This window comes from Lytechinus variegatus, chromosome 1 (genome assembly GCF_018143015.1).
Source record: "Lytechinus variegatus isolate NC3 chromosome 1, Lvar_3.0, whole genome shotgun sequence".
Lineage (NCBI taxonomy): Eukaryota > Metazoa > Echinodermata > Echinoidea > Temnopleuroida > Toxopneustidae > Lytechinus > Lytechinus variegatus.
The window spans coordinates 78143015-78161647 of NC_054740.1; the positions used below are offsets into that span (position 1 = coordinate 78143015).

The 18633-nt window shown below is 35.1% G+C and overlaps 1 protein-coding gene across 2 annotated transcripts in view; it reads left to right on the forward strand.

The window, feature by feature from the left end:
• LOC121424059 (ras-related protein Rab-5B-like) overlaps positions 1–18633 on the forward strand; it is a 32583-nt gene that overhangs the window by 8512 nt on the left and 5438 nt on the right. For both annotated transcript variants that reach the window (XM_041619646.1, XM_041619650.1), the window contains exons 3-5: positions 16975–17126; positions 17812–17934; positions 18423–18516. In XM_041619646.1, coding sequence (XP_041475580.1) covers positions 16975–17126; positions 17812–17934; positions 18423–18516 — 369 coding nt within the window. The remainder of the gene's footprint in view (positions 1–16974; positions 17127–17811; positions 17935–18422; positions 18517–18633) is intronic.

Here is an 18633-nt window from a genome sequence, read left to right on the forward strand (position 1 = left end):
TTTTTAAACTATTAAACCAATAGAAATTTTTTAAAACTTTAAACAGTTTGTTTTTAAATATTTTTTGCAATTTCCAACGATATCATTTAAAACTGTTAATATCATTGGAAATTTGTTTGATGCATTTAACAACATATTTTTACAACATATAGGGTATGATATGACTTTCAAAACAATGTTGTTTCAAAGTTTAAACAACGCCACTTTAAACATCGCCAATTCTAACAGCGTTTTGGTACAATTTTATAATTTAAGTCGAAATATATCTAGGAGAAATGATTTGACCGACTGGTTTGCAATTGTAAACATCAAGTCAACACTATCAACCATTGACGGCTGCCGATGACAGATGGTCCCCAGTCGTGAACGACCAAGCACTTCCTGTAATCCCCCCCCTTCTCTCTCTCTCCCGGCTCTAACCAGCTGAAACATGGTGCGCATTCGTCTAGTTGTTATTTGCAAACCTTTTCGCAAAAAATACCCCAACAAATACAATCATCACAAAATTAATGTCGACTTTTTTTAAATGACTAAATTTGCAAATACTCATAGATCATCATCGTCAATTGTTAGTAAATTATTTCATGATAAATTCACTAGTCCATACATATCGTAGCAGATTCAACTCGAAAGTATGGGGTAAATGAATGACTCAGTAAAACGAACTGAGGCAATAGAGGTCTGCACATGAGACTATACAGTAGACGATTGTCTGCGTAGATCTCTCGGAGCCGTGTGCAAAGCTAGATTGCGTGCATGCTCATGCGATCGACGAGTAGCTATGTAATTGCGTAATATTTCGAGGTGCATGTGCACACAGCCAGTTGAAACTAAATTGTTCTCTCGTATTTCGTAAGTACAATGACTAATTAGGGAAATATTACAACATGAATTTGGCCATTATTGATTTTATTTTCCTGCCGGGATACGGTCTAAGTTGATTGATCCCGGAACCGTCTCGGGACCGTCTCGGAGCCTCAGACCGCCAGGAATTCATCCCGATCCCGGACCGCCTGACAACACTAACCCCGTCGGGGGCAGCGTTATAGACTGTACTCACTGCTCAGCTTCACGCTTTTAACTTGCGCTGGCCTGTGACTTGCCACCGTATTTGGTACGTCGCAAGCGCAATGTGTATAAAGTGGCTCGGCCGAAGCAGAGGTTTCAACAGAAATCAGTAGAAAACACCAGTGCACAAAGCAGAGCAGCTGTTATCATGTAATGTTAATATTAGATAAATGTTGTAACTATACATGTACCAAGTATATCTACAGAACAAAGAGCAACAACCTCAACAGGAGAAAAAACAAGTCCTATCTTTGCAAGAAAAGAGGAAGGCCATAGAAACCATTCATAAACATGTACAAGGAAAGAAGAGAAAAGTAAAACTGAAATAGGTATTCACTACTTGTAACAATTTTTGTGATGAGGGGACCCTTCATCTTCTGTGTTTTCTGCAAAAAGGGGACCCCAATATTCTGTATTTTCTCCTGTTACGCTGTAAGAACACTTTTTGTCTTGCCCACCAGAGGTGAAGGCGAGGCTTTAATAGGGATCCAAATGTTGTCCGTCTGTCACAAAACTTACAGTCAGTCGGCAAGCCCTGAAAAAGTAGCTTCTTTTATCCAAGTGATATTCATGACTATAGGGTTTTTGCATTATTAATGAGCTTGGTGCGAACCAAAACACCTCTTTTTATTCTGCCATTGCTGCTCTAAATATTAACCAAATTTCATGTTTTTGGTATCTTTGTAAAGAAGAAGAATCATTCTTTCAGGTCATGTGTTTGGAATTTTAAAAAAATGTTGTAATATAGGAAAAACTTTTGATATAAAACATGAAACAAAATGATTTTTTTCATGCAACAAATGTTGTTTTCACACTTGATTTCTGTTTGAGCACAAATGATTTTTAGATCATAATAAAGCTGAAGATCTATGCTTTAATATGATATAATTTGTATAAGAAGATGTATCTTAGATGGGTCAGCAGCCAGCTTTTTATAGGCCAAGTACATTTAGCAGCTCAAAAACAAGAATACTGCACTCTGATTGGTCACAGAGACCACACATCCACGCAAATTCCAATGTTCCCCACACTGGGCCTCTGCAAGGTCACACTCACCATGTGGTAATCTCTTCAAATAACCCGCGCCTGTTGTTGTGAAAACATTATTCAGCCAATCAGAACTCTGGATTTTATGTTACTCAGAAATTTTAGAAATCTCGTCTTGCATCTTGATGGAAAAAGCTGGCTGCTGACCCATCTAAAAGATGACACATATCAAGAGTGACATTGTAAGAAAGTATAGTTTGAGCTTTCTGATGATATAAATAATGTTGGTACCTAAAACACAAAATGTTGCACAATTTGCAAGTGAAAACAGAGGAAGAAAATTCTGTTTGATGCATCTTTTCTGGTAAAAAATTCACTTATTTATCAAAATATTTTATTCAAAAGAAATAACCAATATGAAAGAGTAACATTTACTCTTCCCAATGGTACAAAAATAATCAATTTTACTCCAGGAGAAAGTGGTTAAATTCTTTGAGAAAAAAGTCTCACAATTCACGAGATTTTGCAGGGACATGTATTCAGCCACGAGAGGACTTGGATAAATCTTGCCCATTTGCTCATTAACACAGGGGCTTGCCGACTGACCCCTTATGACACATAACTCCACAATAGTAAGTCGCTTTTCAACCAAACTTGGATGGTAGATGGACTTAGGGGACCTGCATGTTAGGCTGCAGTCGGAGGTCACATGGTATGGTCAAAGGTCATTTTCAGGTCAACATTAAAGTTTACGTGTAAGGCTCTTACGACAAATGTTATTCCATCCCAGTCATTTCACAATGAAGTTTCGATACAATCATGTTACGTGCCCTCGCAAATCACAATGTTTCTGGTTATATTCATAAGTGGGCGAGACACAAAATCACTTTTGCATTGTTTTGTGGAGGGAACACATTTTTGTCTCGCGTGCATAGCAGAGCGAGACTATAGGCGTCAACATTGAAATCTTTAATAACCAAGGTTAAATTTTTGAAATGTCATCATGACTTAAAAAGTATAAGGACCTAGTTCATGAAACTTGGACATAAAGGTAATTAAGTATCACTGAATATCCTGCTTGAGTTTCAGGTCACATTAGACATAAGGGTAATAGTTTATCACTGAAGATCCTGCCTTGGTTTCAGGTCACATGATTAAGCTCAAAGGTCACTTAGGGTCAACAAACTTTGGCCTTGTTGGGGTTATTTGAGGAATTGTCATCATAACTTTAAAAGGTTATGGATCTACATGTAGTTCATGAAACTTGGACATACGAGCAATCAAGTATCCTTGAACATCCTGTGCAAGTTTCAGGTCTCATTACCAAGGTCAAAGGTCATTTAGGGTCAACAAACTGTGGTAATGTTGGGGGTATTTGTGGCATTGTCATAACTTTAAAAGTTTATGGATCTTGTTCATGAAACTTGGACATAAGAGCAGCAATGTATCCTTTAATACTAGGACAGTGATTTTCCGCGATCGAGGAAAATGGACGGAATTCACGGAAATGGCCTTTTGAAACAGAAAGTAGCATTTCAAATGGAAAATCACGGAAAACATATTTTTCCTCAGAATACACAGAACAGCAACAAAAATTACTCCAAAGTCTCAAGAAAATATGAATATTAAATGGCCAAAACTCTTGGATAATTTAACTGCTAAAATGACTGAGTTATACATTGAGCATACCTGGAAAGAAAGAGAATGACTCGAAACCAAGTTTTACAATTAGATCATCGCGGCAGGTATCGCAGCTTCGCAATGTCAGCCATTGTTACACTGACTGTAGGCTCAAACATGATAGATGGCACTGTCCGTATTGATGCCTAACGTTAGCTAGCGAGACATGTGTTGTTTTTCCCGTGAAGCAAAAAGAGAAACGTGATGAAATGTTTGCGCTGCACCCTGATTTACTGGAAATTATCATGCCTAAAAGTTCTTTTGGTGATTTGGGCGATATATTTTCATGAAAAATAATTTTGTTGTAGGTTGACTATATTGGGAAATATATGTAATCAACGTGAGTTCACGTATAGGATTGAGCTTAGATTGAAATCTCATTTCCTCACGTACAGTACTTGGAATTAAAAAGAATAAAAATCTCGGCAAGTGTGCGTCTGGATAATAGAGAGATCCGGATAAGGGGAGGCCGGATAAGAGAGGTCGGACTGTACATGGATATGTATCAAGTAACATGATTGAGCATTATGTACAAATTAAGCTTATCAATTCAACATTAAAAAAATAAAAGCTATGGTACTGGCTTGAGTGTTTAAATGGGAAAAATCAGGTCCAGAAATTAAAAGTTTTAAATTACTATTTTATTTTAGATGCCCCCCTTCACCCCCCCCCAAAAAAAAAATGGGGGGGGACTAACAATATAATGGCTGACTTTGAAAAACAAGCAAGATGAATAATTTTTCACAAAGGGAGAAAAGAAAAGAAAAAAATGCACTAAGTTTGTGGACCTTTGAACTTGATTGAGATTGAGAAATTTCTATTAATTTCATTACCTTTTGTAATATTAAATGACAAAATCATATCAGTTTCATTTAATTTGATCTAGTATTTTGAAAATAATGAACAAAATGTTTCTGTCTGAAAGGGATAATTGAACTGAAATAAACTTAAGCTTGAACCAGCAATCTGTATTTATACTCATCAAATTAACTCTGCAAACTGCACCAAGTTCTCATTTCTGCTTTGCAGAAATAAATGAGAAATAAAGTATTGATAATAAAGTAATAAAATAATAATAATGCTAATAACAACACTAACCCATTTTTTCTACTGGTCCAACCTATTCATGTCGGACCAGTAGATACCCAGTTTTTCACATTTTTACTGGTCCGAACCTAAAATCTACTGGTCCCAAAAAATAAAGAAAACATTAAGAAAAGGCGCAAGTTTATTTTTCTAGCCTTTCGTTACCCCCCCCCAAAAAAAAAATGAAGGACAAAAAGAAAGCAAGACAGAAACGAAGAAAGACAGAAATGAAGAAAGAAAGAAAGAAAGAAAGAAAGGAAGGAAGGAAGGAGGGAAAAGAAAGAAAGAATAAAAGAAAGGAAGGAAGGAAGGAAAAGAAAGAAAGAATAAAAGAAAGGAAGGAAGAAAAAAAAGGTAAAGAAAGGATAGATGTGAAGGAAGAAAAAAAAGGTAAAGAAAGGATAGATGTGAAGGAAGAAAAAAAGTAAGAACTAAAGAAGGAAAGGAAGGAATAAAGAAGGAACAAATATAAGAAAGAAAGAAAGAAAGAAAGAAAAAAGAAATTAAGGAAGGAAATGAAGCAAGCAATACAGAAAGAAAGAACAAATCCAGAAAGTAGTAAAGGAAAGAAAGAAGAAGCAATAAAAAAGAAAGGGTAAAAGGAGAGATGGAAAGACGGACAAAAGAAAGAAAGGAAGGAGTGAAAGAAGGAAGGAATTAAGGAAGAAATGAAGGAAAGGTAAAATGATAGATAGAAGGAATGAAATAAATAAAGGAAGGAAGGGAAGAAGCAAGCAATTATAAAAAAAAGAAAAGGTAAAAGAATAGATGAAAGGAAGAAAAAAAGAAAGACCGAGAGACAAAGAAAGGAAGGAATGAAAAAAATAAAGGAGAGAAAGGAAGCAAGCAGTCAAAAAAAAGAAAGGAAAGGTAAAATGATATAATTAATAAAGGGGAAAAGGAAAGAACAAGACAGATAGAAGAAAGGAACGAATGTAAGAAAGAAAGGGCTGAGAAAAGAAATAAAAAAAGAAAGGGTAAATAAATGATGGATGGAAGAAACAAAGAAAGTAACAAAGAATGAAGAAAGGGGTAAAAAGAAGGAAGGAAAGAAAGGAAGAAGAGAAGAGATGAATATAGGATGGATGGACTCAAAAACTAAAGAAAGAAAATATCAGAAAGAAAGAGAGAGAAAAAGGAAATATAGAGAAAATATTTTATAAAAGGATAGAAAGAAAAAATGAATTAAAGAAAACAAGGGAAATTAAAAAAGAAAGACAGTAACAAAAAAAATCGAGGGAAGAAACAAAGAAAGATTTATAAGAAGGAAAGAAAGATAGGAAGAAAGCTAAAACTATTATAAATAATTTATCAGTTTCTTTTCTCATTTAAAATAGCTACGAAAGAAAGTCAGATACCATTAGTGTATCAACACACACATAAATGCATATGTGGGGCTACTATGTATTCAGACGATATCACCCGAAACCCGATCTGTTTGAACCAAAACAGAAGTGAAAATTTCTCCTTTTACTGCTTACAAATGACAGAGTTGCTCCAATTTTTAGGAAATATGGACATTATAAGAGCCTTTCATGAGTATGAACCTTGGATTTTGACAGTTATGTGAGAGATTTCTGCCAGAGTTTAGCCAGGCTTCGTTCGTGCGGCCAATGGAGAATTTACCATGTGGTTTGTGTGGCAGACTACATGTACACTGTATGCATGCTGTATAGTACTCTAGTAACACTTACGTGTGATTCATTCTGTGTGTATTCTGTGTGTGAATGCCAGAATTTCACGGGGGGAAATGGTTTGCTGTGAATTTGACCATTTCTGGAAAAGTTATTGGCCCAACAATGGTTTTTATTACTGGTAATGTCGGACCCTTAAATCTTGCTATTTTTGGAAAAATTACTGGCCCGACAATGATATTTTTTACTGGTCATGTCGGACCAGTAAATCTTCCAATTTCTGAAAATCTACTGGCCCGACAGCGATTTTTACCGGTCTGGGACCGTCGGACCGCCGCTAGTGTCGAGCCCTGGATAATGTTATAATTATTATTAGTAATGATTCTCATCTGCAAAAAATAAGAATATCCAATAGGCATCATTCCTTGAACAATGTACATCCATTGTGTAAAGCATTTGCAGTGTGTATGTACATCGCACGTACATGTACCATTCAGCCACTAATGCAGTAATTCAACTTTTACATGAAATTCATTGAAATTCTGCCTTGTCTGACTGTCTTAGATTAAAATTTGGCTTGAAACTTGCTGACAAAGCACAATCAAGCATCATCTGCCAGGGTAACCATTTCAATTCCTGTATATAAATATCAGAAAATTGCTACTTTTTGAAAATTTCCAACCTTTCTTGAAAATTGCCGAAAATTCCCGTTTATTCCCATGGAAAGTTTACACCACGAAAATTCCCGGGAATTTTGCAACCATAGTTGTTGGTACAGTGGCAGATACAAATTTTGACCAGCGCGAGCGTAATGTTATTGGTACTGAATGGGTAAACGGAATCGCTGATTTTTTATGTACACAAAGTCTATGGGGAAATGGAATTTCCGTTTTCTGACATGCTCAAACGGAATTGAAGATTTTCTGAAACGGAAAATAACTGTCCCTAGAATACCCTGTGCACATTTCAGGAACATGGCCAAGGTCAAAGGTCAATGAACTCTGGCCAGGTTGCATTGGCATTATACATGTAACTTAGAAAGTTTATGGATCAAGCTCATGAAACATCTACATAAGGGTAATCAAGTATGAATGATTGTATGAATGATTGTTTTGCACAGTATGTCTTAGGTCACTTGATCATTTTCAAATGTCATTTTGGATCAATGGACATAATCTTTTATTGTAATTAATATATAGTGTTTTCTTTTGTGAATAGTTATTCAATAGCTGTTTTGAAAGTCAGCACTGCTGCTATGTCAAATCATGCAAGACTGCCAGAGGCGTTCCACTTGTTTATTTTTTCTGCTTTTTTGTCTCACCTGCATAGCAGAGTGAGACTATAGGCGCCGCTTTTCCGATGGCGGCGGTGGCGGCGGCGTCAACATCAAATCTTAACCTGAGGTTAAGTTTTTGAAATGACATCATAACTTAGAAAGTATATGGACCTTGTTCATGAAACTTGGCCATAAGGTTAATCAAGTATTACTGAACATCCTACCTGAGTTTCATGTCACATGACCAAGGTCAAAGGTCATTTAGGGTCAATGAACTTAGACCAAGTTGGGGAATCAACATCAAAATCTTAACCTGAGGTTAAGTTTTTGAAATGTCATCATAACTTAGAAAATATATGGACCTAGTTGATGAAACTTGGACATAAGGTTAATCAAGTATCACCGAACATCCTGCATGAGTTTCACGTCACATGATCAAGGTCAAAGGTCATTTAGGGTCAATGAACTTTGGCCAAATTGGGGGTATTTGTTGAATTACCATCATAACTTTGAAAGTATGCTGGTCTAGTTCATAAAACTTGGACATAAGAGTAATCAAGTATCACTGAACATCCTGTGCGCATTTTAGGTCACATGACCAAGGTCAAAGGTCATGTAAAGTCAATGAATCCTTGTCCTTGTTGAATTACCATCATATCTCTGTATTGCATTGGTCTAGTTCATAAAACGTGGAAATAAGAGTAACCAAGTATCACTGAACATCTTGTGCGAGTTATAGTAGATTTTAAAGTCAGCACTGCTGCTATGTTGAATCGCGTGATGCAGGTGAGACCGCCAGAGGCATTCCACTTGTTACATCAAACTTTTTGTCAGGGTAGACTTCTCCTTTAAATCTAATCCATAGTGAATTCACTGCCTTGATATCTGCAATCCATATACTTTATGACATAAGTATAAATTGTCAGCCTTGTAATGCCCAGGCATAGATGCAGCATACAAACTTACAAAGCAGGATATTTATTTTGGGAGTGAGTCATAGTATGTTCTGTATGGAAGATATTCATCATACTTGAATGAATAGTTACTGTACATGTACATCAAGAGATCTGTAAAGGTATTGTATACTTCTGCAGTACAAGAGAGGTAATGAGGCCTTACAGGTTTTTCTTATCAGGATTAATTTAAACAAAAAAAGTGTGAACACTAAAATATTACTCTAAAATAATTTTTCCTAACCTCAACATAGCCACAACCAAGCTTTTTATTACCCCAGACTGGACCAGGAGCCACAATTGAAGGCAAGTGACTCCCAGTCCCCTAGATTTTTTGGATGACCAGGCGCCACATTGGTGAAACCAGGAGCCCCAATATTTCTTCTTGAATTTAGTCAGTTCGGACACTTTAAATCTTTTGACTGTGCAACAAAATTGTTAATTATGAGCATGTCATTATAATTATTTTTTTGTTAAGCCACCAAGTGTACAATATGCCACTTTGACATGCCGAAGGACATTATACATGTAACTGCATCAGCAGGGATTCAAATCCCATAACCCCTCTATTTTATTTAGCGGTATGCATGGACACTCGCGTTTATGCATACGTAATGAGCTGTGAAGATAATCTTTCAGATCAGAATTTTTTGTCCTTAATATACAAGATAAATTGTTATGAAATTGGTCTCATATTCTACATGAAACTCTAAATTTTCTGTATATATATTTATGAAATTCATGTATATTATATTTCAGTGACTGATATATTTAGCTTTTAATAAAAAAGGTTTTTTTTTTCCAAGAAATATATATGTGAATTGTAAGAATAGAATTTACTTTCGAATAGAGATCATACTTATGTCAGATTGATATTATAATAATTCTTCTTCATGATTAAAAAGAAAATAATGCAGGAAATTCAGGAACCAGCAAAAATCATGGGAATGTCCATCAGTAATAATTCGAAATAGGCACGATATCGCCAAAGTGGGAATCAACCATTTTGATTGGTCAACTTGTTTTGCACTGCTGTTAATTGCTACTGGTCGCATGTCATAAGGTGGTCCAATTTTGCGAACATGGTAAAAATTGTCAAAAATTTTATTTTTTGATATGTTATAGCTATTACCAATCTCTAAATAATGAAAAAGTTTTAAGTCTCGAATACCTTTATTTTTCCTTAAAATGACTAATTAACACCTAATTATTACATAGACGTCAATGTAAATGTCAATTTTGAAATGTGTTTTTCTCAAATTGGACCTGCTGCACATAAAATGGTGTCAAAAGTTAATGCAACATTGGATCACCCTAGTATTTTGCAGTTATAATCTTGAAACATCAATTATTAAATCTGTACCAAACATTGAATAATTATCTATTATTTTATGCATATTAATTATACTAATTAATTAACAGTATTTAATTTCACATTTTTGCCCCCAAAATACCTGTCACTGTATTTATATGCTTGGCAAAATGACATCATGGGTAGAAATGTTTGTTGCAATGATACACAACATTTGTACTAAAAATTAAGATTACAAATTAGATAATTAACCAAATCTCTCCGGTTTACTAATTGATTAGGTTGCAGATCAGAGCTGACATACACATGTATTCCATTGCTGCATATTTTCAAAATTGTCAAATTTTTATGACATTTAGTTGTTCCCTGCTGTAAAACACCCAGAAATATGAGGATAACAGTCATATTACATATTATAGTAAGTTGTTAATTAGGATTAATTAATATTTTATCATTTACCACATCCACCGGCTCCGCCACCCCTGTTACTTCAAACTTAATGTGCTATAGTTTTTGTTCCTGATATTGTATTGATCTAATTCATAGTAATATATTTAGCCTATAGTTCTAGCTTCAAAATGAGATATTACTCAATAAATTTGGTCAAGATGCTGTGATGTAGCAACAATTTATCCATGGCACTGTGTGGAAAATTGTTCATACGCCACCCTTTTTGCATACCCAACTTATGAAATGCGACCTACTAATACCTCTTACGTTCACAAATGGAACTGCTTTGGGAAGTGTGGTGTGCGGCGATACGCACGCTGATTACTTTTCGTGGGGACGGGAGTATGAATCCAAATACCAGGTACATGTATATAATTTTTTTCCCCGTCGAGGGGGGGGGGAGATGTACAGTTTCTTTTTTTTCTTCGTTTAAATCATTTTTCTTCCCCATTCTGACCACAGCGTCATTCTCTTTTCATGGGAAGTTCTATTCAGGCCTATATCTATTTTATTTTACTTCTTGATTACTGCTTTTCAAGAACATGCTTTATTTTGGGGGTGGGGGTGGGTACTACTGGTCAAGTTCATGATGTAACCAAAAAAATCTTTGAATAAATACAGTAATTTCCCTTATGTTTTACACAAAACAGTCATACATTGTATATACCAAACAATTGATGCATATTAGAGTTGATTATGTCACTCACATCCCATTTCTTTTTTTAACTTTTTTATTGCATTTTATGTATCAATTTTTGCAGATTTGATAACAAGGGAACTCTTCATCGTATCACAATAGGTTACATTTACAGTAATTCCAAATGGTCGCATTTCATAAGTTGGGTATGCAAAAAGGGTGGTGTATGAACAATTTTCCACACGGTGCCATGGATAGATTGTTGCTACATCACAGCATCTTGACCAAATTTATTGAGTAATATCTCATTTTGAAGCTAGAACTATTGGCTAAATATATTACTATGAATTAGATCAATATCAGGAACAAAAACTATAGCACATTAAGTTTGTAGTAACAGGGGTGGCGGAGCCGGTGGATGCGGCAAATGAAAAAATATTAATTAAACCTAATTAACAACTTACTATAATATGTAATATGACTGTTATTCTCATATTTCTGGGCTTTTTAAAGCAGGGAACAACTAAACGTCATAAAAAATTGACAATTTTGAAAATATGCAGCAATGGAATACATGTGTATGTTAGCTCTGATCTGCAACCTTATCAAATAGTAAACCGGAGAGATTTGGTTAATTATCTAATTTGTAATCTTAATTTTAGTACAAATGTTGTGATCATTACAACAAACATTTCTACCCATGATGTCATTTTGCCAAGCATATAAATACAGTGACAGGTATTTTGGGGGCAAAAATGTGAAATTAAATACTGTTAATTAATTAGTATAATTAATATGCATAAAATAATTAATAATTATTCGATGTTTGGTACAGATTTAATAATTGATGTTTCAAGATTATAACTGCAAAATACTAGGGTAATCCAATGTTGCATTAACTTTTGACACCATTTTATGTGCAGCAGGTCCAATTTGAGAAAAACACATTTCAAAATTCACATTTACATTGACGTCTATGGAATAATTAGGTGTTAATTAGTCATTTTAAGGAAAAATAAAGGTATTCGAGACTTTAAACTTTTTCATTATTTAGAGAATGGTAATAGCTATAACATATCAAAAAATAAAATTTTTAACCATTGTTACCCTGTTCGCGAAATTGGACCACCTTATGTCATGCGACCAAATGTTACTGGAGGAATCAAAATCCATATCAAAATTTGTTAAACAAAATAATAAGAAAATTGAAATGTACAATACATGTACATGTATTTATGATACGACAGAATACAAAAGAAATTAGAGTGCGTGTGTGACATAATTGTTTCTGTAATTTGCACATCGACCAAGATGTACATATAATCATAAATGGAATTAGGCACAATTGTCTTATTTTTTATTCGCATTAAATTTTTGATGAAATTTTCTGCATTATTTTTCTTTCAGTTCATAATAAATTGTTGGTGGGATAGTTTTCCCCTTTACTATTTACATGTTCATGGAATGTAGGGAATGCATAGCAATGTTATCCATGAACAAAATTGTCTAAAAAAATATGTAAATCAGTATAAACTGGACACATGTTCACTTTACTTTCATTCAGGCCACTCCCTCACATCCGCCAGTCTTCCAGTCTACATGTAATTACAAAAATGATGTACATGTATTAACTATAATACCATCAGACAACATTCACAGTGCTTCACAATGAATATTTCACTTTTGTTCATACATGCAATAAATATTGTGGAAAAAAAACAAGGCGTAACCACATTCAAATACCATATGTAAGGACAAATATATTATACCTTTTGAACACTTAACCTTCAGCATGTTAAATATCTGATAAGAGTTGCTAATAAAATATGTTCATGGGGCATTGCAAGAGACTTAACATTCGATTGAAAACTGAGTGCAAGTCTCATATTCAAATTCAAAGGTTGAGTTGTAATTGCAAATCAACTTCATGTTTGTGTTTTATCAAAGGACTTACCCTTGATTTTGGGACTTCCCCTTGATTGAGTAGGAATTTAATGCAAATTTCTTGCTATGCCCTATTACTATTAACTTTGTGTTCAAATTGTGAAATTTTGTGTATTCTTATATTTGACAAACTGTATTCCTGTCCAAGCCAATGTTCTTTATTAGTCTTCCCCAAAACTGTGCTCTAAATTGTTGTTTCCAATATTGATAAAGATGATATTATTGTCATACTCAGCAGTAAAATCAGTAACTCCAGGAGCCTGTTCCAGAAAGAGTTGCAATCAATAGCAACTCTAAAAATCATGCGCTACTTGATTTTCAACCAATCAACAGCGCGCAATTGGGACTTGCGATTGTTTTTTTTACTTGCGTTTAAATGTAACTCTTTCTGCAACGTTCCCCAGGATAGCTAAGAGTGTAGAACAAAAAAAAAAAAGAGTGACCATGTCCAAATCACAGTGTACATATGATGGAACCTCTCAAAATGAAGTACAAGTAGTATTATAATCTACTCTATCACTCAGCATGTAGAGACCAGAGTGGGCAAGTGTGCAGATCTGTGTGTAAAAAAGAACCCCCTCAAAAAAGGAGAAATAAATAATCATTCAAAATATGAATTTTAGTAATGTTTATTATGAGAGACTAATAATGTCTGCAACAGCAACAATGCTTGTGAACAAAAGCAAAATGGTTTCTAAATACTATGGAGTGTGGTAGTACCAGACTTTTTAGTTAATTTTTAAGTGTGTATTGTCTAGAGACTGAGCTGATCATCTCCATTCTTGAAATTCTTTTAACGATTTTCATGATACTAACTAGAGAAATTCTTAATTATCAATTCCTCCAGAGTACATTATGATTAATATATTATCATAGCAACTTTTATTAACAATATCATTACTATTCAATTTAAATTTGGAATCAGTCATAGAATACATAAATATTAGATATTATATCTAATACAGATTTAGATGAAAACTAGTTTAAGAAAACCTTGTACATGTAGGTGGGGCACCACCATTATGCAATATGAATCAAGGTGAAACAGAAAAAAAGCTACAAAAGACATTAATACCTCAGACACATTTGTTCTATGATGGCTGTACATGTACAGCGAATCGAAAACGGCTGTTTCAACATTTTTTTTTACCAGAGGGCTATAGGTGATAATGAATAAACGGCCGTTTTCAACTCGCCGTATGTCCACTGTAGAGCAAATATGACTGAGGTATAATTGTTCAGCTTCAAGCACTGCTGCTCAGACCTAGTTTGCAGGCACAGACCCTGATTAAAACTTTGATCAACAAGTGGGTCTCCACACAAAGACTAGCAAATATTTAACTTGCTGTTTTTTCAGTATACAATGTAGGCTGCACTTACAGACCCTTAACTTGAATGAAGAGTTTGCACAGCAGACTAGCGCAGGCCCCAAAATAAATTAAGTACCTACTATTAAGTGGGTATTTTCTTCTGGGGGGGGGACATGTACTTAGATTCGGTTTGGACAGGGGTGTGCGGCTAAAGGATTAAAACCCATACCCATATTTACGGGTCATTATGGATAAATAGGTACCCATTATTAGGGATTTATTACAGGGGCAGATCCAGAATTTTCCAGGGGGGGGGGGCACATTTCCCCTGAAAAATTTGACCAAAAAAAAAGGTTATCGCCCAAAATGTAAGGTCATTCTGTATTTGCACCTAGGGCATTGGAGGAGAATATGGATTCATGTGTTCAGTATCTAAAAATTTTGCCATGTTTACGGATTTTCCAGCATAAAACCATACATAATAATAATACCCAATGTTTAGGCCAAAAAAGCGACCCATTCCAGCGACACATCCCCATACATGTATGCCTTATTTCGTGATTACCCCCCCCCGGATTTTTCGGGGAGATTATTCTGAGACATGAGAAGTGACAATCTGTGATTTGGCTGACTCTATCCTTGTACTAAATACCAATTGTGATTTGTATTTGTAGTCTGTACTGTTTATGCAGGTAATGTACATGTCATCGACATGCATACCACAGACATGCACTCTCACTGTACATTACATGCATGCTGCATCAATCCCATTCCCCAGTGCACTGATTTGACAATATGCACATGCTTCCCACGCATAAAATAGGGCCTGTCTACACTGACACATATAATCCAGTCATGATAACTGTATAGAATTGAAGGAAAAAAAAGAACATTAGGTCAAATACAGAGCTGTAATAACAATCACCATATGTATGGGTATGGATGCACATTAACCGAAGGACATGTTGATACCAGCACAGACTAATATGATGGTCATTGTTCAGTAATGTGAACGGGTTGGTTTGCTCGAGTAACTGTGGGCCTCTCAAGCTCTGTGGTCTGAATGATTATGTGATACTAGTGGTTACACTCTGCTTTTGCATGAGGATAGAGAGAAAATAAAAGGGGAAAAATCAATATCAGGTGTGTTTATTTTTACTGGCAATACAATGTGGCTTGACTTCCTATACATGTACAAGGAGTAAGTTTTCATCAATACATGGAAAAGTAAACTACATTTAGAAAGCGAGTACAGGTTTTTTAATTTCCTCTACATTGACTTGCACATTTTAAACACTCAGGAATTGACTTTTTATGTGTTAAGATAAAAAAGAATTTTAAGAATCCCCTATTATTCAAATTCATTTTCGCAATCATCAACATATAAATATTTACTTTTTACTTTTTTGTAGTTTGGAAGGGACAGTGTAATAAAAAAGTCCGGGGGGAGGGGGGGCACTCAGTATATAATGCATAGTGGGTATGTGCCGCAGAGGGGACCCCCATTTTTACACTCAAATTTCTGTTCCAAGGCATAGCACATTTGTCTTATTGAGAAAAAGAACAAAGAAAACCGCTCCAAAGCATTTTCTTATCGAGCAAAAAGAAGAAAGAAATCCACCCCAAAGCTTCGCATATTTTCTGTTACGCCGTTCCGGCCGTATTGATGTGCTACAATGGTCCGCAATTTTGGTGAAAAGCGGCCGCAAAGCGCTGTCAGACCATCGCCTCTGCGCTAGCGCACCTGGCGCCCATGCCGCCGGGCTAGCTGCATGCATGTATGCCCGTTCCACAGGGATGAATACGCACTCGCACGCAGACGACCCGTTCCAAGGACCCCCCGTTTTCGCGTTCCGAGGACCCTCCTTTTTACAATAAGCCCGCTCTAAAGCTCCCGTTTTTTGTCTCGCCCCCCCGGGAGAAAAGTTAATGCATTTTTTAAGTGAAACCTGAGGTAAAGAAAAAAATTGTCAAGGTCTGTATAGAACATGTAATGTACATGTATATATACTGATACAAGACATTAAAAATGACCGTCAGAAACAAACATGTACTAGTGTACTGGTGTACAATCAACATCAATATTACACACAAAGGAGATTTCAAGTTATCTCCTTTTATGATAAAATTTATCGGTTGAGGACTTCAGGCGATCATTTTCTTAGGTTGTGAGGAGTAATAAGTGTCCTTTGTTATTGTGTTCTTTGTATGTTTACATACATGTACATGAAGCTTTCTGAAGTAAAGTTAGTACTACATGGACATGCAAGCAATATTCAAGTGCTTTTTTCTCCCATACTCTATTGTAGTACTTTCACTTTATAAAAGTACATGCTACTGTATAGAGCAAATATTTTCTATTGTCTCTAAACTCAATTTTTTCTCTGTTTATCTATACATGTACCTGCATAGAGGTTTAAATCAACTGTCATGGTGGCAATAAATTATCTGAATAGTTTGTGCCACAGTACTGTACACTAAAATAACTGGTATATTTTGAAGTTTTCAGCTGTGTTTTTATCTTTAATATTAATATTAACCAATGCATTTTGTTCACATCCCTATGCTATGTACATGGACTGGTTGCTTTCCAATGGATTAATATTTTTTTTATGTTTGTCTTTTTTTAATCAATAGCTGCATTCCTGACACAGACAGTTTGTCTTGATGACACAACGGTAAAGTTTGAAATTTGGGACACAGCTGGACAAGAGCGTTACCACAGCTTGGCACCCATGTACTACAGAGGAGCACAGGCAGCAATTGTAGTTTATGATATCACAAATCAAGTAAGTGTAATTGGAAGACATTCTTTTGGGGGCCATTTTCCACATGCCATGTACAGTACAAGCTTATTCTGTAAATGATACATACACTGTAACATGTTTATCTGCTTTAGATTAATAATAATAATAATACATAAGATTTATATAGTGCACTTCAGAGCAGAACAACAAAAACTATTTACATATACATGTAATACATGTCTGCTGCTATTCGTTGAGTTGATTTGCCTTGAGCTTCGGATTATATTCAGTCCAAATCTAGATAAAATTCTGGGTTTTCTTTCATTTCGTGATCGAAGTATTCAGTGACAATGTGGAGAAAACGTACCCTCGCAACAGGTTTTGCATGCAAGTGGAGCTTCACGTGGGAGAGCCAATCACGCCTCTTGTACAGACAGTGACGTCATCAAATTCGAGTAAATTCAGAGACCGATGCGAGGCATATTTCGGAGAGGCATTTTAGCGTTATTTAATCGGCGATTTTCACCTTATGTATTATTTTCTTTATTTTTGAATGACCCACTGATAATCTCCACATCATTACCTTTCCTTTGATATATAATAAGACCACATTCATAATCAATACATTTCTCCTTTAAAAAGCTGGGAACCGTGTATACTGAATTCAAGTGCATAACTCTCTCTTTATCTCTCCCTCTTGCTCACTGCATTTTCCCCTATTGTCTAGGAAACCTTTGGAAGGGCCAAAACGTGGGTAAAAGAATTGCAAAGACAAGCCAGTCCCAACATTGTCATAGCACTAGCTGGAAACAAGGCAGATCTTGCAAACAAGAGAATGGTTGAATTTGAGGTATGTTTTTTTTTTCTTCTTTGGGTGTTTTTTTTTTATCAGTGATCCTAATTTCCATAAAGCATTTTAGAATCAATTATTCAAAGCTTTTGTTAAAAAGATATTAAATAATTTTTTAGTTACCTTTATTTCATTTTTGCCTTGAATTTATTTCAAGAAAAATCAACACATGTTATTTCAACAATTTGGAGTTTATATGATTCATTCCTTTTGTTTATCAGTCAAACTAGTGTTATGAATTCTAAATTTGTTTCATTTTTAAAGGGGGAGGGGGAATATATTAAACATCTGCCTTAAGATCTGATAAGACATGTACTTGTATAGATTACTCTCAATTACAAAAGAATTACTCAGCTATTACTTATCCAGAATTCTCCCCCATTTTGTGGTTTGCTATTTATAAGCAATGACATTTCATTGTTGGTGTTCAAGGATTATGTCATTTAGATAAAGGAAATCTGATGGTATTGCATTGTTCTAATTCACAGGAGGCCCAAGCATATGCAGAAGAGAACAGCTTATTGTTTATGGAGACATCTGCCAAGACTGCCATGAATGTCAATGATATATTCCTGGCAATAGGTGAGTAAAAAAAAAGAATACAAACACCTTCCACACCACAAACAATTTTTTTCAAATTTGAAATATTGAAATAAAAGGGGAAATTTTTATTTTTTTTGGAAATTGAATATTTTAGTG